The 27079-nt window shown below is 40.8% G+C and overlaps 2 protein-coding genes across 2 annotated transcripts in view; one reads left to right on the top strand and one right to left on the bottom strand.

Moving 5' to 3' along the window:
• The window catches only part of NUBP1 (NUBP iron-sulfur cluster assembly factor 1, cytosolic), a 93567-nt gene that overhangs the window by 33079 nt on the left and 33409 nt on the right, over positions 1–27079 (top strand). The gene's annotated exons all lie outside the window — the stretch shown is intronic.
• The window catches only part of TEKT5 (tektin 5), a 28360-nt gene continuing 20491 nt past the window's right edge, over positions 19211–27079 (bottom strand). The window contains exons 6-7 of the mRNA XM_054212348.1: positions 22734–22888; positions 19211–19426 (exon numbers count right to left, since the gene is read on the bottom strand). Of these exons, the coding sequence (XP_054068323.1) occupies positions 19213–19426; positions 22734–22888 (369 nt within the window). The 3' untranslated portion in view covers positions 19211–19212. The remainder of the gene's footprint in view (positions 19427–22733; positions 22889–27079) is intronic.

Genomic DNA, 27079 nt, shown 5'->3' with positions numbered 1-27079 from the left:
TTCAAAAGAAATTTTAGCCCTCATTATGAATCAGAAGTAGAAATGTGGACAAATGAGAGCTGCCATTTTGCTTTCCAGCTGAAAGCATCATCCCAGAAATTCAGTGGCTCGTGATATTTAGGGGATTTCTTCCTAGTATTTAGTAACTTGACACACTTTGTGCTGTATACTGCATGCCGTACAGCTGAGCTAAAGAAGTTTGCAGGACATGTGAAGTGTTAAAGACAGCAATGATGGCCTGCAAAATTCAGTTTGATAGTGCTAAAAAACTGAAACTACCTGCAAAAAAAAGTACTACTTCTTCCTCCCCCATTTCTTCTCAGCTCTGGATTGCAAGACAGCCAAGAAAGCATTCCCAAGAACTCTCCTCAAAGTCTGAGTCATTTGCAAACCTGTTTTAACCTCTTTAACAGATTTAAAATAACTTTTGAGACTATGCATCTGCCAAAGAATATATTATAATGGTTCATATAATGTGGTGTTTTTATAAAAACATATTTATTCTCTTTTTAATCTTGTATATGCGTCTTACATATTTGAGGAAGGAGTGAGAAAGTGATACTGTGGCCACTTCATATGGGAAATGGCATTGGTGTACTCGTATTTATTATTGTACAAAGCCAAATACTATGAAAACTAAAAACAGAAAATTGGTATTTTATTATATACAGGCTAGTAATTAGGCATTTTATGCTGTTGCAGGGTTAAGTTTTTCACTCCAAGGGAAATTTGATTCCTGACAGTACCTGTAAGCACAGAAAGGAATTAGGTCCCCAAAGCTGAGCTGAATGCTTGAATTCTAGTAAACAGCCAATTTCCAGCTTTACAGTGATCAGCTATTTGAAAATTAATCTCTTTCTAACGAAGAACTATCCTAAATGTTTCTCATTTAAACGGTTATATAAATATTTGCATATTTTCAGTGATGCATATTCAAATTTACATAGTGCTATTTTGGTTGCTTATTGTAATTGTGGAATACACATAAATGTGCATGAAAGGCAGTGCAGCTCATAATTTCCTTTTCTCACTGTGTTTTACATGCTTTAAATTTATGTACCAGGAGAGGAATGTATACTTTGTAATTCCAGTGAAGCACAGTATATTGCCTGGTCTTCATGACTTATAGTATGGAGGCAGGATTTATAGGCTGCTCTTCGTCTGTGTTTTTTTGATTACTTATTGTTAACCAGCTCTTTGTGTAGAGTGCCACGTACTGATCTATGATTTTGGTGTGTCAGTATTATAATCTCCTCAAAATTAAATAGCACGAAAATACTTCTTTTTCAAAAGCCAAAAACTGGACTGGAAAGTGGTCATCTGAGAGACTAGAACTTGTTATACTTTATAGTAGGGAAGAATTGTACTTCCTGGTATTACAATGGCAATTGGGCCATAAAGGATGGGATGAACGTATGTTAATATAGATACACGAAGAAAACTACTATTCCCATAGGATGTAATGACTGAAGCTTTAGTGAAAGCTTGAAGTATCTAGGTTGCAACTTAGAAGATACTTCAGGAATCTGTGTTGATAGCTGTGCCAGTGGTACAATAAGGGGTCAAACTGTAAACATTAAATTTCAACAGCTAAAGTTTCGGGTCCATCTCTGAACTTGCACCTATTTCTCATTGTCAGCAACAGCGGAAAACTCCACTTTGACTACTGTATCTTTAAGGCAAGAACTGTAACTAATGCCCTGAGGCAACCGAGACAGTTTGTACAGTGGTCTGTTGGACTGAGGAGCCATTACAAGTGCTACCATAACATAAACAGTTTTTCAGATACGTAAACATCAGTTTTGACTGAAGATGGGGAAGTGGGAGAACAAGGATGTGGCTTAATATCATATGGGATGAATCAGGTCTGGGAGGACTCATGACTACTTGCATGTGCCTCCCAACCTGCCAGTTTAATGTCTAGCTACAGTGTGGGTATTTACATAGTTTTAATACAAGCATGAAATGAAGAGATATCATGCCTTTGATCTCCCTGCTTTAGTCTGTGTGAAGATGAAGGTGTGACAGTATTTCTAGAAGTAATCTGCCTACTGGCTTTGTCCAGGCAATGGTCATATTTTATAGTGAACATTCAAAATTATTTAAAGGACTTTGCATGGAAGACAGAGAAAAAGTTTAAGTCCTGATTTACATTTGAATGTGGTAACATTTTAAAGGGAACTGCAGTCCACTGTTCATTATTTGGATCATTAGTAACAAGTATGTGGGAGCTGCAGAGCATGGATCAAGGGAGAGCCCAGCAAATACGTACAGAAATACCTTGGATTCCTTTCTGCTCCTTTTACCTGGGTTCAGCAGCAGTCCAGCCACTTCTGTATCTCAAAGACCTGGGACGTCTGTTTTGAAGTAAAGAAAAAGGCAGAAAAATGAGGTTGAGGCAATGGGTGTAGTTGATCAGCATAAACAAATAATAAGCAATAAGCCCAACTGGACTGAAGGAGACTCCATGTGTTGGTGTCTCCTAGCTGTGCTGCTGTTGGGAGGCCAGTATGGAATCAATGTAGCTGCAGGTTCTATTAACCTGGGTTTCATGCAGCTTTACTAGGGAAGGTGGGTGGGGGTTTTTGTGAAGGTGGTAGATGTTGTGCTGTACCCTTATGTTTTCAAAATGGCAATAATATAAAGGGAATGTACAATTAGTCCATGGAATATGTATGCTATTCACTTTCCTTCTTAAGCCTGTGAGGACAGATAAAAAGCTTTTTCTAAACTATCAATGGATTTGTTTGCCAGATGCTTTGCAGATGAGTACAGTGAGGGTGGAGAAAGGACTTTTGGCTCAACACAACTCCTTTACTTCCTTTCATATTTCTTTCAAAACAAACTTTTGTTTGTTTTTTAAGGAACAGGAAAAAAAAAACTTGGCAAGTAGAAAGCTTTTTAGGGGGAAGATTAGTTTGAGTAGTATTGCATGGAAACGTTGGGCATCTTTAGTCCTAGAGAGATGGAGGAAATTCCTCAAGGCTTTTTTAGATTCTCAGAAGAATTTTATTTTTGAAATAAATGGGTGTTAGCTTTGCTAATGCTGAGGAATGTTCTGTATTTGAGAATTCTGACAATAATAAAATTGGCATTGTAATTACTTGAATCCTTTATTTCCCCCCCGTGCATCCAGTATGTAAGAAGCTGCTTGTTCAGTGCGCTATGGGGAAGCAAAAATGGAAACAAGCTACTACTTTGTTTTCTGTTTACACCCTGACATTTCTAAACAAGAGAAGAATGCAGAACACTTGTAGGAGATATTATTTTCTCCTAGTTTTGCAAGAAATAACAAATGAGAAGTTTGACTGATTTTGATTTGGTAATGATATGGTTTATGAGAAATATTCAGAACAACTAGAAATGCCTAGAGAGTCATACATTGTAAACCTCTCTACCCAGTATAAATCCCAGACTGTTTCTTTCTGAAGAAAGAAATGTCATGCATTTTCTGCGTGACAAACTACTTCAGCATTTGGATTACTGATGAACTATAGCTTGTAAGTCATGAAGATTGAAGGGCCCAATGGGTAAAGTAGCAATTAAAGAAGCAATTGACTGTTCATTACTGTCATTACTGAAAGTGGAGCACACTTAAACCATCTTATTCTTATATAAAGCTTGTTTACAGGTTTGGTGTGGAAGGCCTCTAACAATAACAGATTAGGACTTTCCATCACAAAAATGTGCCCCTGTAGCTATGGTACTTAGAGCCTATTGCATCCAGAGCCAATACTTAGCAGTCGGGCAGACAGAATTCTGTGAGCAGTGGCTGGTTGGTTGATAACTAACATCAACAAAACTTGTTTGTGGGGGATTCTCGGTGATGAGCATCAGTGTCACTTCCTTCTGCTCACAAGGGAAGGATACTTGTTTGGTTTTTTTAAAAAATTATACTTTGTATGATTGGCCAAGTATACTTCAGCTTCATCATACCTATGGAAGTGCTTTAATTAGCATTCAGCTGGAACTGTAAACTTATGTTTGGTGCAGCCTGATTGTTTTGCTGTGAGGAAACAGGCAAAAATAATTCAAATGTTGGTTCCCCTTAACATACTTTCCATACGTCTTTCCAAAGGACAGACTTGTTCTTCTATAGTGGCCTGGGAAAGAACTGTAAAACATCTCAACACAAAGAATCTTGGCTAAGACAATAATCTGCTGTTTGTTGTACAGAAGCAGGCAAGTGAGGGAACAGGGTAGACATAATAAAGCACATATGGTTTTGCAGTGAGGACACTTAGCGTAACTGTGTACCTCAGACTGAATTGCAGGTCTGGAATATCTCATTGTCAGTCCCGAAGTCTGAAAAATCAGTATACTTATGCTGTAGCTAATGCTGTTCATGGCAATTCTTTCACTTCATTACTGAGACAAGCTGAAAAGCAAAGGTCACAATTTGCTTACGCTGCCATTGCTGAATTCATCAGGCAGGAAGGAAATGCCTTCTGCAAGAAAGAATTTGGATGGTAACTATTACATTCTCTACTTCACTTGTGTATATGATAAAATTATCTTGGTTCCTGAAACAACTCGAACACCTTCCCCTGTCCCTGTATTGCCAGTATGCTTCCCCTCTTCCCCCATCCTTTACAACTTATTCCAAACTACTCTTCCCACTTGGTGAGATCTGTTCCTTTCCCACCATTTGTCCTTCAAAGGTAGTAGTGTATACACATTTGATTTCAGAAATTCCTGTATGTTCATGATTTCAAATGAAATTAGATTTTCATTCTAAGATTAGCATTGAAAAATGAAAGTCATCTGAATTTAGAATGAAGAGGGAAAAAAATTAAACCACTTGTTACAGAACTCTAATTTCTGGATCATTCTTGGAAAATAATTTTGTATAAACACAGTGCTACTGATGCAGGATTTAATTTCTTTCCGTTTACTGCTTATTTTATTTGTTGGGTTGGATTTTTTCACTCTAAATTACTTTGGAGGGTCTTTTTGTGGTTATGTACAAAGCTGAGAGTGTTGTAAAGTAGTTTTCCCAAACACACCCCAAGAGGAATGGTGAGAATAGGTGTGCTTCCTGATGCCTGACAGGATCATGGCATGCTTGTTAGTTCATGCTAGAATTAGTCTTTTTTGGCTTCTCAAGAGATCTGCAGCTGTGTCAGGAATCACATTGTGGGGTAAAGCCTTCTCCCTCACAGTAACAGCTAGCAGAGTCTTCCTCTGACGAGCCGAAATGCCAAACCAAGAACTATCTGGTGTCAAAGGAGGAACTCTGAGAAACGCTGCAAGCTCCATTTCAGGCTTTTTAATGCCTACAGGAATGCAGAAAAGCAAAGAGAGCCTAACCCATCAAAACTGACAAAAGCAGATACAAAAACAGGCTTGGAGCTCTCTTGGGCTATTTCAGCCTTTGCTCATCTTAGCTGATGCAAAATTATCAGGAAAACGACTGTTCACTGAAGTCCTTCAGATTTTTTTTTCCTGGGCTTCTTCTAAATCAAACAATCTTAGCTTAGAAAAAAAGAAACTGTAAGGATAGAAAGTAGAATACCTCTAACAAAGTTCTAGCGTGTGCTGGGGAGGGTGTTGGTGGTATGGGGAAGAGGATGCATGGCGTGATTCTGATTAAGTGGTTTCTAGGCAGGTACCCAAACCTGAAGGAAATCATTCATTCCACAGGATGCATTCAGGCAACTCGGCCCTGAGTTATTTGACCAGTTGTTACCACTGTGCTATGGTTCATTGATCATATGCGTTTCTTCGGGATGCAGGAGAAGCCAGGTTGGTACTTGCCCAGCAGCCCAACCAAGGAACTAGAGGGAGCAGGAAACCAGCAGAGAGCTGGGGGGAAGTATGGCATCTGATTGTAAAACTCTTCATGTTGGCCAGCTCCTTACCTGGCAGTTTTTGTGTTATTCAGTGTTGCCTTCAACAGAGTGAATTCCTCATGAGTTACAAAGTGTTATATCAAAAATCCAGATAGACTAGATCTACTACGTTTCCCTAGTTTAAAAGGGAAAACAAAAAAAAGTTGTCCTCTCAGGGGAAGAGATCAGGTTACTGGATGCCTTCTGCCTGCGTTAAATCTATATCATTTTGTCCTCTTTTCAGTTGCGCTCACAGAATCATTTAGGTTGGAAAAGACCTTTAAGATCACCAAGTCCAACCATTAACCTAGCAGTTCCAATTCCACCACTAAACCATGTCCCTCAGAGCTACATCTACGCATCTTTTTAAATCCCTCCAGGAGGGTGATTCCACCACTTCCCTGGGCAGCCTGTTCCAATGCTTGACAACCCTTCCAGTGAAGAAATTTTTTCCTAATATCCAATCTAAACCTCCCCCGGTGCAACTTGAGCCCATTTCCTCTTGTCCTATTGCTTGTGACTTGGGAGAAGAGACCGACCCCCGCCTCGCTACACCTTCCTTTCAGGGAGTTGTAGAGAGCGAGAAGGTCTCCCCTCAGCCTCCTTTTCTCCAGGCTGAACGCCCCCAGCTCCCTCTGCCATTCCTCATAATACTTCTTCTCCAGACCCCTCACCAGCTTCGTTGCCCTTCTCTGGACATGCTCCAGAACCTCAGTGTGTCTTGTAGTGAGGGCCCTAGCCCATATCTGTAGCTGTTCTCTTTTTTTCTTTTTTTCTTTTTTTTTTTTTAGAAGCTTGTTCTAAAGCCCTGTACATTGCTCAGCTCAGAAAAACGCAGGTCTGTCACCGTCTCATCAGTTGTTTGCCCTTCCCCTCATCTGTGCCTCAAGTATTCCCCAGTTGGAGAGCCCTGCCTCTGCTTTGCTCAAGGTATTAAACATCCTTTCCACCAAGCTCGGTGCCGTGTGCCAGGGGACTCTGCAAGACTATGACAGGCCTAAATACAAAGTGATGGCCTTAAGTAGGTAAATCTGGCTGCATAAACTCTGTACATGTTGTCATACCGAGAATAGTTCTGCTGCTGCTCTTGGAATATGAAAGAAAAATTAACATGAACATGGTGGAGCTATCTACTAGTAATAAATCACAGTGCTTAAATGTTTATGTGTAGAACTTGCGGAACTCTCCAATCCATAGCAATAATTTAACTGTCCCTGGGGAGAACCGGGTAGCAGTTCTTTTGCATAAGTGCTTTCAGTTGGGGTACGAAAAAATAATGTATCGTTTAGGGCTGTCTGCTTGGCAAGTCTGTCAACTTGCCTGCACAAACTGTAGATGAGGAAAAACTAATATTTTTCCACCCACCCTTGGATGACCTGTTTAGCAAGCAAAGCCTCGTACATCATTTGCAGGTTAACAAACAAGCCAAACCCGCTCAGCGGTCTCCCCTGATGCTTAACTTCTCTGCTAGGCCATATTATTCCTGAGTTTTTCTTTGTATAGAGTTGTGACTTCAGTAAAGCGCCGTTGTTTGCTTAGGCACTTACTGTCTGTTCAGTGTTCGGGACACAGGAAACCTCAGCTATGCCAAAAATCTTTAATGAAGTGTTCAGAGTACATTTTTTAAAAGGCATTCCTCCATCTAGCTGTAAATCTGTACACTCTCTGCTCAGACTAACAAACATGAGGAGGAATATATGAACTGGTATTTTTATTGGGCAAATCAATCCATTCATGCTCTGTCCAATGCACTAAGTAACTTGTACAGGTGAACTCTTCCCTTTTTTTCCCCGTAGACTTAGGGAATAATTTCAGCTTTAAGGCTCTGGAAGAGGGAGAAACATTTTGATGTGTGGGCATAACTTTTCCCCATTTTGAACATGAGTTATATGTCACTTAATTTCCATAGCATCCCTGAGCCCATGTAGCTCGGGGGCACTTTCTAGTTACAGAATGCAGCTGGAAAGCTAATACTTCTTGTGACCGGCTGCTTTCATAGGAGTATGTGTGTCTTTGTAGACATTGTGGACAGCATATGTGATGCTGGCATCTAACAGTTTTTTCCCTGAGTGTTGGATATGTATTTTCCTGCATGAAAGGGAGGCATGGTGGTGCCCTTTCTTTTGTGTGTCAGATGGCGGGAGGGAGGGACTTGGCAAGGGTTGTGCTCTCCCATGTATGAGAAAGGTGAAGCGGGGACACTGAGCCTGAGCAAGCAGAAAGCAGTAACAGCGGGAAGAGAAGAGCTTGTGCCTTGTAGCTCCCAAGGAGAGGGGGCAGGGCAGGGTGCCCGGATAGGGAGCTGTGGTGGCACAGACTAGAGCTTGCTAGAGGCAGGTTAGAACAAGCAACTGCAATTTCAGCAGCCAGTTCAGCTAAACTAGACTGAACCAGTAAGAGCGCACAACCCCAGGTCTGCAATAGCCACATGCATAACTGAGCCTTCTCAGTGGCTCCTTGTTCTTCAGGCTGTGAGGCTTTCTGAAACTCTACCAAGGCTGTGCACGGGGATCTCTGTGCCCCCCTAAACACTACAGAAAAAGCAGATTCTTGTTCCTTCCTTCAAATGTTCTGAGGTAGGATGTGTAGTAGTTGCCACTAATTCCATTCTCTATGGAAAATCCATTCCCTGAGAGGCAGGTATTTGTTTCAGGTACGTCACTGGTGCTGACACTCATAACAAGTCTCCACTATGGCTAGAACCGATGACCTGCCAATACTAAAGCAGTTGTCATGGTACCTGAAATAGCTAACCAAGATAGCTGATTTCCTGATAACAAAAGTTGTCCCTTTCAGTACTGTCATAGTTCACTCTAATATGTACTCTGCTACAGGAGGATGAAGAGAGGCTTCTTGTTGAAGTCTGTGCAGGAGCTGCTCCCCAGTTCAAGGAGGACAGGGAACTGCTGGAGAAGGTACAGCAAAGGGCTATAAAGATGGTTAGGGGACTGGAGCACCTCTCTTATGAAGAAAGGCTGAGGGATTTGGGTCTCTTCAGTCGGGAAAAAGACGGCTGAGGGGGGATCTTATCAACGCTTATAAATACTTAAAGGGTGGGTGTCAGGAGGATGGGGCCAGGCTCTTTTCAGTGGTGCCAGGGGACAGGACAAGAGGGTAACAGGCACAAACTTGAGCATAGGAGGTTCCACCTAAACATGAGGAGGAACTTCTTTCCTTTGAGGGTGGCAGAGCCCTGGCACAGGCTGCCCAGAGAGGTGGTGGAGTCTCCATCTCTAGAGACATTCCAAACCCACCTGGACACGTTCCTGTGCAGCCTGCTCTGGGTGCAGAGGTGCCTTCCAACCCTGACCATTCTGTGATTATGCAAAAGCTCACAAGCGTACATCTCCAGACACCAGTAACACCACTGTTCCTGCTTGGAGCCATCAGCAGTAGTAAAGCAAAAATTGCTGTGCTCTTCCAAATGAGTGTCTCTTTCTGGTGTCTCTTCACCAGCCATTTTTTGTACCTTTGCATAATTCTGCGGTAATGGTTACAGTAGACCTTGGCATAGCAGAAACATAAAAAGGATGATAACCAATGAGGGAACTGTCAGTCAGCGCAGATCCTTGAAGTACTCTGCATAGTGCTGTGTGATGCTACTCCATGTTAATGTTGACAGGCTACTGAAAATGAGGGACCCATAGTTCAACTTAGCAATATGTGTAGATTGCTCATAAGACAGGCAAGCTCCAAAAGCAACAAAAAGCACATGCTGAGGAAACGATTACTGTATGCAAACATGCTTTTTTTGCCAGTTAGCCAGCATACCCTGCAATCTAGTAAAATGTGTGTAATGCATAAGGATGCTTGTGGGTACTTGAATTTGAATTCCACCTGCTGGGTTTGGCCAACCAGCTATTGTTCAGCCAGTGATAGACCAGCCTTGTGGTCGCTGCCTCTTGTGCTCCCTTAATAAAGGACACCTCGCTGAGCTCTGCAGATGGCCCTTGCTATTCTTCAAAGGAGTGGGATTAGGAATGGACCTTGGAACAAGGAATCTGGGGCTAGTGGGAAACAGCAGGACTGCTAGTGCCAGTTATGGGTTGGGATGTTCGAGGTCTAGAAGATCCTGATGCTGGAGGAGAAAGTGGCCAACAGGACAGACAGACTGCAACAAAAGCATCCAGCAATACTGCAACTGATGGAGGTAATGCAGCCGTCATAACAGCATGGAGCTCAATTTTGACTGTAAAACATGTACAAAATCCTTGGTTAACACTTAGTCATCTCAGTCCATGGGCTGAAGTCACAGCGGCATCCGCGGTACAGAAGTACCACAGACTGCCTGACACAGGGCTGGATTAGAGCTCCCTCAGGACTGAGCAGCTCCCAGTCCTTCCCTGAGAAATTCAGGAGTGTTAGCCTGTTAGATCACTGGGCTTCTCTGCAGTGTACGCAAATGAACACAATAGATGCAAATAAAACTACTGGGTCCATTTTCATGTTTACCTTGTGTTCCTGTATGGTGTGTTTGTAAATACTTGCTGGTTAAACAAAGCTAGTACTTCGTAGGAACATTAGGGGATCACGTACACATTTCTGGCATGGTGTCAGGTACTTGGAGGGCTGGAGCTGAGACAGTTATAGGTGGAGCTGTCTGAGATAGCTGCAAGTACAAGTTTCACAGACTTCTGTCAGAACATTGCCTGCAGGGTACAGATGTGATATGAGGCGGTGAATACGCTCCTCTTTGTTGCATGTTTGTAATAACATGACTGTGTGTGTTTCTGAAGCTGAGCTTTTAAAACACTGTTGCTCTTCCTCCTACAGTGCCTTAACTGCACAGTGGCATATGAAGTGTCTGGATGTTTAGCCTGAGCCCTACCATATCAGATGCCCCTTCAAGGAATGCTTTTCCTTCTTGTATGCTAAAGCAAAGGACCAAAGCAGAATGTATAGGCCAAAAGGAGTGCTTTGTGGGATGCCTGTGACCTGGGTGGTCAGCAGCGTGCAGGATGGCACTTGTGACCGTAGTTGAAACGTGGTTGAGTGCGTCAGCCTGTGCTGCTCAGTGTCCCATGGCATCACTGCAGCGCCCTACTCCTGCTGTGCCAGCCCCACTTTGCTGCGAAATACATGTGATGGGCCTTTAGACTCTGGAGAGTAGGGACCCACTGACACTTGTTGTCCACCACCTTCCTGACCACGCTTTGCTTGTTGCCCTCTGACCTGGAGATTATTTTCACCACTGCCTTTCTTGGTTTGTTTGTTTAAAGCCTGGTTTTCTTGTGCTAAATTTTCTTATGAATGTTTGTTTCACAACATTAAGAAATTTCCCACCAGAAGACAACCTCTGCCTTATTTATTTAGACATATTTCCCTTCAATTTTTTTCCACTTTAAATAAATTCCATTCAGTATTGGAGGCTTTAGTGGTAGTAATACAATAGTAAATGCCTTTAGGGAAAAAAAAAAAACCACAACCAAAATGACAACAAACAAAACTGATTGGGAGTTTCATTTGTATAGAATAGGTCTGCTTTGCATTAAACACGCCAGATCAGCATGGATATTTTATATAAGCTTGAATTTCTTTGCATTGGCAACCAATGAAGGACTGCCTTGGTGTTTATAAATCCTGAGAGAAAATCCAAACAAAAGTTCAAACCACTGTTTTGTCTCCTCTGGTTATTTGTCTAATATGGATACAGGAATGTTATCTGTGTTTTTAAAAATAAAAATGTAAGAGATCAAAGGACATCATAGGAAGACTGGATAAACATTTGTGGATTCCAGTTGAAAAATAACTAGAGCTACAAAGCCCAAATAGTTAGGGATGATCTTTCCTTCACCAAATAATACTTAGACCAGTCTGACCTGTATCTTACTCTCCTGACTAAATTTTAATAGAAGGTTTGTTTTATAGCATGGTTTTCAGCAGCCCTGAGGCCAGAGAACAGATCTGAACTGGTAATGCATGTAATAAGGAGCCAGCGGTTATTTTATGATTTGAGGAGCGCAAGCATGTTCTTACATGATGTGGGATCATAATTCAGTGATACTGAAACTTCTACTACTCTCTAATACTTCAGAGCAATTTGCATTGGAAGAAAGAGCTGCTGGTTTACATCCTCTATAAAATTAAATTCTTTATTGCATAGTGAAGTATTATTTATTTTTGTTGTTGATTATTTTTCATTGTTGGAATTCGTTGTACCTTTACTGTAAGAATTTAATCCCTTGGTTTAAAAAAGAAGCCTGTAATCTACATGGGATGGGCTTCCTTCTGAAAAAAAAGAACTTGGGGGGGGGGGGGGGGGGGGGAGAAATGCATAAATAAGCCGAAAATGTCCTGGTAGTTTATAAACTACTACTTTGGTGTCAGAATGCAGGTCCGGAGTCATCTGCTTTTGCTTTTGTTTGTCACTAGTATATTTACTACCATGTTGCAATTCTCCTGTTCTCATGAACCTCTTCTATAGAATGTGTTGCCCTGTATGCTTTCCCTCACAATGATGAAAAAAAACGAGCCAAAACCATTGTGTGTAGTGACAAGCACATATCATAGCTGCTTGTGGGTTAAAAAGCACAATTATCTAACAGAAAATTCTCTTATTTGGGAATCAAGGAGACAGAAATTTGAAATCTCATCTCTGATGAACATAGTTTAGATGCCTGCACTTTGCCATTATTTCCAAAAGCTGTCAGGAGTTGTGTTGTATTAGGGAAATGCATGATCATAATGCTTTAAATTCATGCCTGTAATTTCTGGGGGGGGGGGGGGGGAAGTATCCCAGAAAATCCTTTTTGGTCTGTAGATCCGTTGTATTGACCATCCTACCATGTGGCTTACACTGTCTGCAGTCATTAACTGTTCTTGCTGTTTCTGACCTTTTTTTGTGTGTGAGAGTCTATCTTTGTGATGTATTTTGATTAATGATAATGACGTTATGTCCATGCGGAGTGAAAAATACAGATCTCTTGGGTTTCCTATATGTTACTGCTGTACAAAAATAAGTTTTGATCTGTTCTGAGGCAAAAGTAGTAGCATAGATTGGGGATGTGTAAGAGTTCAGATTGTGCTTAGATTCAAATTCAAAAGGCCCAAAGATGTTGGTTTGAAATGGTTGGACTCAATATGGTTTCAGAAATAGGTCTGCTGAGAGATTATTATTTTTCCAAGTAGCTAATACTTAGTTCCTCCATACTAGGGAATGAGCAGTGTCTTCTAGTTAAAAACTTCCAAGCTGACACGTGGGATGAGAAAGATGGTTTCCTTAGGGAGAATGGTGGGTGCATGACTTTAGTTTCAACCTACAGTTTTCCTTCCTGTCTCTTAATGATAAATAAGAGATGGTTAGTTTTGAAAAAAGTAAGTGAAACAAAACTGGCTTGGAGCTCAGTTGGAGCTGAATTGCTGGATCTGTCTCAAAGAAGGTACAGCATATACTCTGAAGAAGAGCATGGAGAAGCATGCCGAAGAACAAGCTCCAGTCACACTACTCCACCAATAAAAAAAAAGAACAGATCTGAAAAGGAGAGCGTGAAAGGGGAGGGTTACCCAAGTTCTTCTAACTTAATGATACCCACCTCTGTTCTCATGGGGAATAGGAGAGAATTACTATCTAAGGAACAGACTTAAATAATGTCTGGGGTTTTTTTCTGTAGCACTACAATCAGAAGAGGGTTAACTTCTCCTTATGTTTAACTTCAGAGGTTTCACATGAGATATCCAGGTTGTGGATTTTTTTTTTACTTCCCTCTTTCAAGGAACATAATTCTGAAGATCAGGCTCTGAAAGGAAATAAGACAAATAGTCAGATCACAGCCCTGGGCTTCAGGAGAGTGGACTTCAGCCCGATCAGGGATCCCATGGGTCTTGAAGAGAAGAGGTGTCCCTGAGATCTTACTGATTTTTCAAGGATGACCTGCTCTGAGCTTTAGAATGGCCCATTAAAATGGGCAGGAAATAAACCAAATGTGGCAGGAGGCCTGCACAGCTAAAGAAAGAGCTGCTGACAAAGCTCAGGCATGAGAAAGGTGCATACAAGAGGTTGAAGCAGCATCAGGTCACCCAGAAAGTGTACAAAGACAATGTCCATGCATGAAGGGATGGTCAGGAAAGCCAAAATCCCGCAAGGGACATGAAGAGCTACAAGAAGGGCATCCACAAGTGTATCAGCAACAAAAGGAAGACTAGGGAAAACGTGTGCCCACTGGGTGAGTGGGGCAGGTGGCTTTGTGACAGCAATATGGAAAAGGTCGAGATACTCAATGCCTTCTTCACCTTTGGTCTTTACTGGTCCCTTCTAACCTGAACCATTCTATGTCCTCAGAAATCCCAGGTTCTTGAGACCAATGGGAAGGTCTGGGGCAAGGAAAACTTACGCTTGGTAGAGGAGGATCAGATGAAAATACAGGAAATCCTATTTTGAGAAAAAACTTTTTTACTGTGAGGGTTATTGAGCATGGGAACACGCTACTCAGAGGGGTTGTGGAGTCTCCATCCTTAGTAACATTAAAAACCTGACTGGACACGGCACTAAGCGATGTGCTCTGGTTGACTCTGCTCTGACCAAGGGAGTGACTGGACTAGATGATCTCCAGAGGTCCCTTCCAACAGCAACTGTTCTGTGATTCTGTGAAATTAGTGTTGCTGAAGCAGCTGCAGAGTGAAGACGTGAAGGTTTTACTCCATATCTTCAGGTTGAATATTGCAGAGGTCTTAAGTCAGCGCATAACCTGACCCACAACAGTAGTTACTTACCACTGTTGGCATAATTCTTCATTTGACTTGGGATTTCTTATTACATTAGTGAGCAGTTACACAGCTTCTCTAGTGCTCAAAGTAAATACAAAACTGGACATTGCTTGACTTTTGATAAAAATCGAAATGCCAAAATGCACCAATAGGAAGGGAGGGGAAAAACAAAAAGCAGGTGTTGAGAGACACCTCTCATGCTATCCCCCGTAGTAAAACTAAATGTTATGAAAAAGTGCAGTTGTGCAACTGTATTATCAAACTGTAATGGTATTTAAATGCACATTCCCAAACTCAGCACTCTTTTGGTTCCATAGTTAATATTCCTCGTCTCCTGTTATTCATACATTAGTATCGTGTGCTGAAAGCAAATGCCAGGTCTTACCCAGGTGAGTAGCTATACTGAAAAGACTTGTCACGTGAGCACCATCACATATATTGACTGGGTACGTCATCTGTGAATTCTGTGCCACAAGGCATTTAATCTATATATGACAAATTCTGTTTCCATGCTGTGATTTTTTTCAATTAAAAAAACCACCAAACAAACTACTCGTATATTTAGGTAAAATAAGGTACCTTCACTATAATCAGTAACCTTATGGCATTGAACTGGGATTATTATCAGTGAAGATACTTAGATCCATTGTTTTCTTACTCTGTTTGGAGGTCCACTCCATAAACTTTTATGAGCTATAGTTTAGATAATGTTAGGAAATAGCTTGTCTGGAACTAAAATTATCTCATTGTTTGAAACAGGCAGGGACAAGTTTCAATCTCTTCTGCATTAGTCTATTTGCTATAAAAAGGATCTTATCTTTCAAGTATTATGGAACTGCGTGTTAAATTTCTGGTTTTATACATGGAAATACAGTAGATCTTGCTTATTGATGTCTGGCTGCTTGTGAGTACAATAATTTACTTATGATTTAGTTCATAAGAAGAGAGATCTATGGGAAGAAAGCTGAAAGAATGTTTATATTCTGTTGGGTTTTTTAAAAAAAATTCTCAGGTTTATCTGGGTAAGTATCTTTATGATTGTTAGAAATGTGTTTCCTTTGACGTATGCTCATCACAACCAGGATTAACTGTGTTCTGGAGGCTGAGTGTAATTCATTTACACAGTAAATCAGTGGCAAAACAAGACTACAATACAGGTTTTCTGCATTGTCCATCTACCTTGACTTCTAAGAAGCAAATGGTGACTTATTTCTAGTCTTTTTGGATTTATATAGGTTTATAGTGCAAGTCCATGGAAGTCTCCCCCTTTCTGATAGCCTAAAGAAAGTTGTTTACTTTTAAAAAGAGGTTGTATGCCACCAGCAAACTGAAATACGCTGCATACGTGGATACCACTAGTGAAAGACAAGAGCACTTTCTTCACTGAGTTTTTTTTCCACTAGGATAATATACTTGGTATCTTCTAGTCAGTTATAGTTAGGAAAAAAGGGAATTTTTGCACAGTATTGTTGTTTTTGCAGTACTCAGTAAAAATTTATTCTTGCTGATGGTAGCTGAATCTCAGGGAATTACTGTTATCATGCAAAATGATGCTCTCAAAGAACAGTACTAACTGTCAGAGATCCGTGGTTTCAGGCAGTCACTGCTAGTAGGAGTTCACGCTGTGTTCAAACAAGTTCAGTGTTGTTTGCACTGACAATGTACCAAGTGAGTACTCCACCCAAAAGCAGAGCCGAGGTCTTGGAGAGAGCACTGCCGAACAAAGGCACAGTCAGGAAGGAGCTGGAATTTGTAGTGTTCAGAACTATTGTTCAGCCCCACCATCTCTATCCCAAAGTCCCCAAATTTTCAAATTCAGGGCTTTGATTCAGGCTGACTTTTCACTGATGTTGATTGTTTTCAAACAAAGATTTTTTTCTTTTTTCTTCTTCTGTCAAGAACTGTTAAAAGAATTCATCTCTCTTAAAAGTACCTCCCTTGTGCTATATATTTCTTAATTGAGTTCTTGGCATAAGGAGGGGGGAGAAACTATTTCTAGCTATTAGAGTAGCTGTGTGAACTGGGAAAGCCTCCAACTTCTAGAAATATATTTAAAGGCTTCAAGAAGATCCAAATTTCCAAATAATTTTTACTTCTTTGCTTGGTCAGCTGTCAGTATTTGATAAATAGGGTGGGACTATTGTCAATATTTAACAGCTCAACACAAATATTATTCTTCATACCCTGTAAAAATAGTATATGAAATGCAAATCAAATGCTTTATTCTACGGGTTGGTAGTAACAGAAGCAAGCGATAAAATCTCCCTTGCCTCCATACAAAGGCATAGAGAGGGAAGAAAATGTTACCAGTGGTAACAGCCTTCCCTGCTGGGAAACAAAACAGTGAGATTCCTCACTCCTCCCACCTAAAGTCATGTCCCAAGGAGGGTTCTGTGATGAAGTTTGTTGTGAAGTGCTTCTGAGTATGAAACAGAGAGGTATTATTAATTCAAATAATTAACTATTAATTCAAACCAGATTTACCAGTGAAGTCTTCGGTGACCGAGCTCTTTCTATCTCTGGCAGCCCATCACTGGGACCCCTTGAACTGCTCTGCAGTATTGCAATACAAACACAAATTATTTCTGAAACTTTCACTATATTTGAAGAAATTCCTCCCTAAAAGCCACCATTTGGCATCAGCTGGCTGGCTGGGGCAGCCTGCAGCAGGAGGAGGCCTGGATGTCACTTCCCAACCCTGTGTTCCAAAATGGTTTCCCATGCTTTTTAAATCTTTAGAAACATTGCTATGTAAATGGTTTGACACAATAAGTAGGAGATACTACTTTTTTTAACTGAAGGAGAGAAATCGGGTGTAAGATGGCTTGACTGTGCTCAGCGAACACTGAGGTTAAGCTGCGGGGCAGTCTCAGCACCGCTCAGCTCGGCATGCCTCAGCAATGCTGCTTCTATTGGTCGCTAGATTAAGCCACCACCCACACAAAACAAAGGAAAAGGAACAGGGCCGGTTTGTTCAGGAGACTTTCAAATCTAGCATTGTTTCGGATGTGGCTTTGGTCCAGCATAAAATACGTTTTGGGTGTTCCTGGAGCTGCCCCGTAGAGAGGAGCCTGAGGTGGCAGGAAACAGCTCAGTTACTAGAACTGTAGTTTGCCGGTTACTCTGTAAATGAGAGTGAGTAACTCCAGGAAAGAAATGCAAATAACAGTACAACGTTATTACTCCATTTTGTCCAGCACAGTCAGACTGCTTTACCATGAGTTAAAACTCGTTCTTCCTCAAATCCTTCACTAGGATTACTGCATTGTTAATGTGTTTATACTGTCATCCGGACAAGCTGGATCTCAAAGCCCATTCCATCCTTCTCCTTTCCACCACACAGAGTAATGCTCCACTGAGAACTAGAAAGCTGAGTGATCGTGACTTACAGACTGAAGGACAATTTTGGCGCACTTTAAGCATGTGTGCCTGTATGCAGGTTCTGTTCCCACTTTGTCTTTAATTTTCTCGTTAGTCACAATAGAGCAACAGTACTGTCTTTGCTCATGAAGTCCTTTGAGATAGATAAATAGTACATATTTCTAAAGAGTTAAGACCTTTCAGACTTAGGCAAATATCACATCAGTCATAAATCAAATTAAAAAGAAAAAAAGAGGTAGAGATGGAAAGATTCCCTCTCAGTGAATACAGGCTACATGTGTACCTGAAGTGGTTGCACTGAAATTGCCCTTCAGCTTCTGTGAATCAAGTTTTTTCAACGTCCTCTCATTCCAAACACCAACTCTAGCAGTACTAGACAGGAGGAGAGTGTACAGATGGGGGAAGCTTTTAAACTGGACTTTTCCAGACAAGGACTGGAACAAAGATGGCATGTTATCCTGTAACAGTTAAATCCTGTACTGTACTAATTCTGTTGAAATACTACATTTCAACCTAATGTTTTCTCTAGCTAGTAACTCACATATGTCTTGCAATATTTGTCTGGTTATTTAAGCGTGGTCTGATTCCATTAGAATAAGTTTCCTAATTCTATTTGAATTAGTAGCAGCTACAGCTGAGAATATGAAGCTGCTAGAAGAAAAGAGGTACTGTGTCCAGTTCTGGGCTCCCTGGTTCAAGAAGGACAGGGAACTGCTGGAGAAGGTACAGCAAAGGGCTACGAAGTTGATGAGGGGACTGGAGCACCTCTCTTATGAAGAAAGGCTGAGGGATTTGGGTCTCTTCAGTAGGGAAAAAAGACGGCTGAGGGGGGATCTTATCAATGCTTATAAATACTGAAAGGGTGGGTGTCAGGAGGATGGGGCCAGGCTCTTTTCAGTGGTGCCAGGGGACAGGACAAGAGGGTAACAGGCACAAACTTGAGCATAGGAGGTTCCACCTAAACATGAGGAGGAACTTCTTTCCTTTGAGGGTGGCAGAGCCCTGGCACAGGCTGCCCAGAGAGGTGGTGGAGTCTCCATCTCTAGAGACATTCCAAACCCACCTGGACACGTTCCTGTGCAGCCTGCTCTGGGTGACCCTGCTCTGGCAGGGGGTTGGACTAGATGATCTCCAGAGGTCCTTTCCAACCCCTACCATTCTGTGATATTAATTTTCATTGGTTTATTTCTGAAGGTCTTCATTAATTGAGAAAACAGAATAACTGTGGTTTCCTTCAGGAAATATTTGCAACCTTTGCAACTTTTATATCATGTGCTCAGATATCAAGGGTTAAAATTCAAGCATAGCCAATGAGCCGTGGGGTGCTGGGGAAGACCTTGCGCATGTCCATACACTTCTTGTCAATGAAGAAGGAGTTTGCCTTCACAGAAATTTCATGCTCCAGGTTTGATTTGTTGAGGGTCAGCATCTGCAGAGTATCATGGGCTTCTTGCAGACGTCGCTTTAAGGTCTGTAAGGTGTCATCTGTAGTGTAAACTTCAGTGACAAGCCTGAAAAAATAGAAGGGGACAGGTTGCTCACATAACTTTATCAGACCCTCACCATATTCCTTTTTTGACAGTGGACAGGTGATGCTTTCAGGCAGGATTTGAACAGCTGCCTTGAACTGATTCAATATGAAACCTCTTTGCCAAACTAGCTTGTGTAGCACCTATAAGAACTGGTGATTTCTTGCTTGCATTGACCTTCAGAGCAGATTAAGCCACTTTGCTTTGATATATCTTTCTAATTGTTATCTTCTTCACCTGCAGCCTCTTGTTTGCATGGCATCTCTAGGGCTTCCATGGCTGTGTTGAGCACTTGCATGTGGTCCTGTGGAATGTTTGGGGTGGATGTTACTGCTAAGTGTTGGTGGTGTTCATGAGGGCTTAAACTTGTGCAGCAGTATGTGCTAAACAGTCTAGATTTGGCGCAGAAGCATGTTAATCAGAACAGGAATCACTTCCCAGAATAAATACGGAATATGGAGCTTTGAAATCAAGATTTTCTGGGAGCTGATATTAGCCACATCTCTTCCAGTGGCTTATCAATGGAGATGTGGAAATCTTCTTGTATAGTCTCTGAGCTGGTAAACTCTCTTTAATACTGTCAACTTTGTGTTTTGTCTAATGTGCTATCAATTGCTCAGTGCGCTATAGAATATAAGAAAGATTGATTTTTTTTCAGAACCAACTTTAACTTGTTTTGTGATAGTCCCAGTTTCAGCACAGAAAAACTAGACTTTATTAATTTGTTTTCTGTCTTATCCCTTCAACTACAAAGTTGGCAGCACACACAAAGAACAAGTGCCAACATCAGCACTTCCTTTTAAATAAACAGCAAACTCAGATAACATGTACATGTTACAAAGAAGTAGTTCATTTGATATTTTCTTTCCCTATTACAGTTGAGCTATTCGGCTAAATTCCTTCTTGCTTTAAACTAATTTGTGTAGTGTATTTCTCATGTATTTAAAAGCAAAAAATCCGTAAAAAGTGAATTAGCAAATGGTTTTACATTCTCAGATAGGATTTTGTCTCTAAAAAAATATATTTTGAGATGTGAGCCCAGCCAAAAACTATGATAGAAAAAAGTGTCCAAATTTCAATACCCTGTCAGAATTTCTGGTTCTAATTGCAGTTATGAGGAACATAATATTTAATGATCTGAATAAGGTAAAGCATCCAAAATAACCTGGTCTGGATTAGGGAGCTGTGGTAGAGCAAAATTCCTATGCATTTAAGGAGAACAGGATATGCTATTTATCTGTCACTATAACTACATCTAGTAAACAGTGTACTTGTATAAACATTTTGGTTAAAATATTAGAAATCATATTAGACTGACAGAGAACTTGCGTGTATGTTAAGCTTAAAATACTTCCAAATAGCTGTGCACAGGTTTGTGAAGCTCTCATATAACCTAGAAGCTAGTAGGAGTTCGATTGATTCAGAACCCCTATGTACTTTTTGGTTTTAAGAATGTCACATTAATGTTCTTTCACTCTAATTGAAGAAAATATTCAAAGACCTTCTGACATTCCAGTGACTTTAAATGGAGCTCCCAAACTTTTTTTAGACAGGGCCCTTTGGAACATTAACAGCATCACTGGCAAATGTGGGAAGAAGGGATAATGCAACACTCTGCTTCAGAACATTTTTGATCCTAAATCAAACAACTTTTCTATCTTGGATACATGCAATCCTGTTGACCGGACTGATATCGATCATAATGCTGCAGACATTTTTGTGGAAGAGATCTTCAGGAAGGAATTAGGGAGAGAACAAGACTCACAGTTGAGTATAAGACTGGAGTTGTGTATTAATATTTAAGGCCATCTTGTATTGTTTTTGGGTTGTTTTTTTTTTTTAATAAAATGCTGGTACTAGCTTATTTGCATACCTAATTGATGGTGTGGTGGTAGCTGAAGTGGCAAATGATCTGCTCCTATAGTAAATGTGACTACTACGTGAATGCTACACTGTGATCAGAAGTTTCTTTGGTTTCTCATGGCTGATTTCCTGCATCTAGAAGAGGCATGACTTATATGAAAAGCCACGTGAATAAAACTATCCAAAAGGATATAAATGAATTCAGATCCAAAGCAATATTTTGTGACAGAATGGATGCAGAGAGCAGAGTGTGAAGCTGAAGAAATCTAATATATGGATATACCGAAGGAAATGTCAAATCTGATTAAGGAGGTACGAGGCTGGAAAAAAGGCGTATTGCATTACAATTTATCGTTTAAGGAGTTAGAAAAAGTGAAAAGATGCCAGTACAATAAATTATGATTTATTGCCCTGTCCTTGTTTGAATAGAAGCTTTTTGAGCTGATAAAATGCTGTTCAGGAAAAGTAATACAAATACTCAGCTTAAAGTATGATGTACTACTTTAATCTCATTGTATGTTAACCTGTTGTATACAGTGGGATTTTGCTAGAGACAAAAATAAAAAGGGAATAGTTTTCTACTTTTCATAAAATATGCAAAATTGTCTTACTGAACACTGAAATTCAGCTATGGGAGGAACCCTGGTGCAATATTTCTTGAGAAACACCCTCCCGAATATTTTGAAGACAGTATTTTAAATAAGATATACTTGGTAGGGTTCTTTCGTAACACTGATGTGATAAATGGGATGAAAATTCAGAAGACCCTTCTTCAGTCCTTAGGGAAGGAAGGCTAGTATCTCAGACATCTTCTTGTATATCCAGAAAAACACAATACACATTGTACAATGGATCATAGCACAGGGATCACCTAGCTGATGCCAACATGTGCTGAGAAGCCCCCACAGCTCTATAACCAAAATGTATGCCAAATGAGCTAACCTGCACAAAGGTGATACTGGAGTCACTATAGAGCTGAAAATTAGCTGAGGCAGTAAGAGATGCTGCCTCAGTCTTGTTTGCGATTAACTTTTTAATAAGCTTGACCATTAGATATTTTTTTGCATCAAAAGACAGATTTTTCTCTGGGATAACATGTTCCCAAAACTAGGTATTTCCTAAAGTGAAATCTTGTGTTTCATACAGAATGGAATTAAAATTAATTCCTAAGTCCCAGCTCAGACATGAGACTGAATCCCAAAATACATCAGTCACCAACAAGCACTTGAGCTCTAAAGGCAACTACAGGCATTGAACTTCAGATGTTTTGGCCCATTATTTCAACATAGCTACTTTATCCCAGAATTTGTATTGCAATATAATGAATGCAATTCTCATCTCATCAAACTGCTTCACACTGTCACTGTATTTCCTGTCCTTGAGTGACTGATGCAGGAAGGGAGGGGGTAGTCTGGCCTCTACTTACTGAAGCTGAGGTGCATCACAGCAAAGTTCTATATTGGGTCGTCTAGTTCTTCCCTCCAGGCGGGTCTGAGCCACTTTCAGTGGGTATTCCTTTGCCTTTATGGCTCTTTCCAGTAACATGATTGTATCTTCTGTCTGGAAGATTTCCTGAAGTACCTGAACAAAGTAGAATGCTTTTGTAAGCCTCGAATGCGTACAAAATCCAAACTCACCCCTGCTTTTAAACACTCCTATTGGAACTGCTTCCATTCTGGCATGTCATTCTGCTTAATTTAGGGGAGGAGATCACTATAAACTCACATCAATCATATGGATTTGTATAATGTTGGTTTGGTCTTGCCATTTCTTTAAAAGGACATATGGTAATTGAATCTCACAGGAGAGCCAGAAGGAGGGGGCTGAACACTCATACATCACATTAAAGCATTTATTGAAGTTGTTCCTGGAAAACAGACAAACAACTTCCACTAAGAAATGCACCATCTCTTTCCTGTTATAAAATTAAGAAGTTTGTAGGCAAATTGGAATATAAGTTTATTACAAGCACCGAATTATTTTGATGGGAGAAATTTCAACAGTGGTTTTGTGATAAAGCCATTTTCATAGAGGCAGTGTTTATAGCTCTACAGGGACTTATTTCCATTTTGCTTCATTATCTAATTTTTCTCCTAAATAAAAATCTGCTCCTTGATCTATGAACATCTTGCAAATGTAACATTCCAGTAAACTGCCATTTTCATTTAAACCTTCGTTCAGTTCTTATTTCCTTTTGCCTCATGAAAATTCAAAAGCAATCAAATATGTTCCCTCTGAAATTGTTTCATACCCCAAGTATTTTGGGGACATTTGCTGCAAGAACATAAGAACACAATTCATTTTCATACTGAAACTACATTCTCAAAGTTTTTAAAACTCCACTGGGAGTTGTAGAGGGAAGGCCACATTCCTTCAAAGACTTATTTCCTGTAAATGGACAAGATAGGGAGTGAAACATCACCAAAAAGGACAGACTGATGGAATTAGTATAGCACAGCTTTTAGTTGCAGTGCATGTTACCATACAACCATATTATCCCTGAGAATCATGGAATTGTTAGGATTGGAAGAGACCTTAAAGATCATCTAGTTCCAACCCCCTGCCGTGGGCAGGGACACCTCCCACTAGATCAGGTTGTGTGTTTTAATCTGTATAAAAAAATGAGAGAAACTGCAAGGGAAAAGTTTTGCTCCGTCTTAAAAAAGAAAGAAGGGCGAAAATGTTTATACTCGGATCACATTTCCCCGCCAATTGATTATGTTACTTTCATTTATCAGAATTCATTACAGCCAATGTATTGAGCCTGTTCAGGCTTTTCCTATAGACAGCTTTAAAATGGAAGAGAACAAATGGAACTAATGTAGTTTCTCAGCCAGTCTACTAAAATCAATGCAACTTGAATTTCAACAACCACTAAAAGTGACATAATGTGATTTAAATTATGTTGCTATTTAGATCTTGCTTACACACTAACTCGTACCAGGTTTGTTAATGATTTATGTGGTTTGAAAATTCAGTTAGTTCCTGCTGCTGAAAAGTTATTTATAGACAAAACCTAAAGAGTTAAGGATGCCAGGAACCGGCACCCCAGTCCAAATCCTTAAGGGCGTGTTGATGTTATATAGCAGAGTGATGTGAAAGATCTCCTGGCTAGCACTGTCCAAACCAGTCCAACCCTTACAGCAACACGATTTTCCAATAGATGAATCATCTTGGACCCTGAAGCAGCAGTGCATGAACATGACTGTACAGATTTGAAGCCAGGGCTCCGTGCTGTACTGAGCCCTTTGGGTCCAAGGCTGGTTCTCCCAGAGCCAGCTTGAGAGCACCCTCACCCAAAAAAGAAGCATTAATTGCTTCTAGACTGCAGGGAAGAAAATCTGGTTTGTTATGAAGGAAACACGGGATGGAAGAAAGTGAAGCTAACGGTAGTAAATTTCTCCCTATAATTTTACTCTGCAGTGGTTCCTTCTTAAGTAGATAATCACTGTAAGCTAGCTGTGTCTTACAGGGAATACTTGTGCAGGTGATCCATTTTGCTGTTTGTTTTGCAGTGGCACTACTTATGACAAGAGTGTGTTGTTAGATACATTGTTTTGCATCTCGTCTACAATTTTACTGGTTATGCATACTTATTTCTATAGATAAAAACCAAAGGGAAGAGACTTAATAAAGTTAAATGCCTTCATTATGCATCAAGCCCACATCCTTGCTTTTGCCTGTGAAAACAACAAGGATTTGGGTCTTCTGCTGTTTGGATGCAGAATTTGAGTAGTTTGTGCTGTTGTCAGAACTTTGCTATTTACAACCTCCCTAAGAATCCAGCGTGTATTTATCTGTACGTGACAAAGATGAGGTCCAGCTCCTAGGCAGGCTGCTGGTGATGAAGCAGATGTACGTCAGGCAGAGTTTTACAAGCCCGTCAGTCCTGTCCTTTCCTCCCGCTGTTCACCTTCATTGCTAACCAAAAACATCAACCTGCAGGGACGTACCGAGGCTGTGAGGCAAAGAATAGGCAGTGCTTTGAGAGGTCATCCGCTGCTTTGCAGGGTCCTCCTTTCCTGTGTTTATGTTATAGCTTCTGTCACTACGGCGGTGTTTCCCATGCTACGCCTCGCTCTGTGAGTGAGCCAAATTCACAGTGGCGCAGTTCTGTCACCTGCAGCAGGGTGCGGTGCAGATGTCGGCCCCTCACGTTAATTCTACTTGCAATTTAGAGCAAATTTATTAAAGCAGATTTATTTCTTTTCCATAAAAAGCATGATTCAAAGTAAAAACAGTGAAACAAAGCAGTAAGTATCTCAACCCAGAGTAAGGATTGGGGAAAGTTATGTCTCAGTTTCAGAAAGGATTAAGGGGGTTATTTGTTTTCTGCTTATGGTGGAAGAGGGGACTTGCGCTCTCAGTTCAGGTCCTGGGTAGGACCTTTGTGGTTCAGATTTTGAGCTTTATTGGTAGTAACGCTTTCTTGGGCAGCAGGGGGAAATGGCGATTCATCTTTGTGGAGCAAATCTATCAACGAAACAGTGCGATTAGAGCAGGCCAGAGCACTGGGTTAGAAATGAACGACGACTGTGAAACCAGTTCCCCAGAGCGATGCCACAGATTACAGATGTGCTTGTGTTATGGTAAGCACGTAATGTAGTCACTGTGCTGATAATTCCTGTCCTGTGATAATATGAATAAAAATAATTTAATTTATTCATAGAATCATGGAACGGTTAGAGTTGGAAGGGACCTTAAAGCTCATCTAGTTCCAACACCCTGCCATGGGCAGGGACACCTCCCACTAGACCAGGCTGCTCAAAGCCCCATTCAGCCTGGTCTTGAACACAGTGAATAGAGTTAGGTTACAAGATCTCTTACGCTTAATTAGTGCTAATTGTTCTAATCAGGTTAGAGAAGAGGATGAAATTAATGTTTTCTGCGAGAAATTTTTTCCTGCCCTCTTTTTCTTTGAAAGCAGTATAGCATATAGTATGTGCACAGAAACATACTGCAGCGGGCTCTGGAAGCACTACACAAATTTGTAAGATGACCAGGGAAGAAACCTAGTAGTCTTTCATATTTCAGGTAACAGTGCCGCTCCTCTGCCACAAACCCTTATCATATAATGATTGCCTATAGCAAGCCATGGCCATCCCAGTACTATGTGACAGTGCTTCTGGAATGGTTGGGTGCCCTTTACGCTTCTATTCTGCTTGCATGAAAAAATAAATTACTTATCAGATATTTTTTTTAAGATGTAAAAACAACAAGCTGATTCTAGTACAGACAGCGTTGAGCAGATTGCCTGTGCATAAACTGTCCTCAGTCTCTTGGCAAGGCCATTTTCTTTTAAGTTCAGCTAGCAGAGGGAACTTTAGAAGAGTGGTTTTCTGAACCCACACGTTTCTTAAATCCTCTTCTGATGCGTTCATGTGTGGCCACAGTGCAAGTACAACAGCCAGACCACAAACCTGTGCATTTCAAATTCAGTAGTAATGTTTCAAGTGCGTGAATGTTGGTAATCATCAAAACTGAGGTTTGTTTCTGTTCCTCTGCAGCACTTACTGTGCTGTCGGGCAGAACCTGGCTGGGCCTCGTTGCCCGCTGTACACGTAGCAAACCCAGAGGTGTTCCCTTAGCGACACAGAAGCAGGAGACTCTACTGTGCTCGCTTTTTAGAATACTAAATCATGTGTACAGCTCCCCCATAAATAATGGCATGTAACTGACACAGGATAATAGCAGTCTTGTATCTAGAAGTGACTCAGTTTGTAGAGCTCGCACAGCCCGCAAGTTCACACAACGTTAATGTTCCAAAAGGGC

This window comes from Rissa tridactyla, chromosome 8 (genome assembly GCF_028500815.1).
Source record: "Rissa tridactyla isolate bRisTri1 chromosome 8, bRisTri1.patW.cur.20221130, whole genome shotgun sequence".
NCBI classification, from domain to species: domain Eukaryota; kingdom Metazoa; phylum Chordata; class Aves; order Charadriiformes; family Laridae; genus Rissa; species Rissa tridactyla.
The sequence above is the reverse complement of the archived record's forward strand: the minus strand, read 5'-3'. Positions and strand labels throughout refer to the sequence as shown.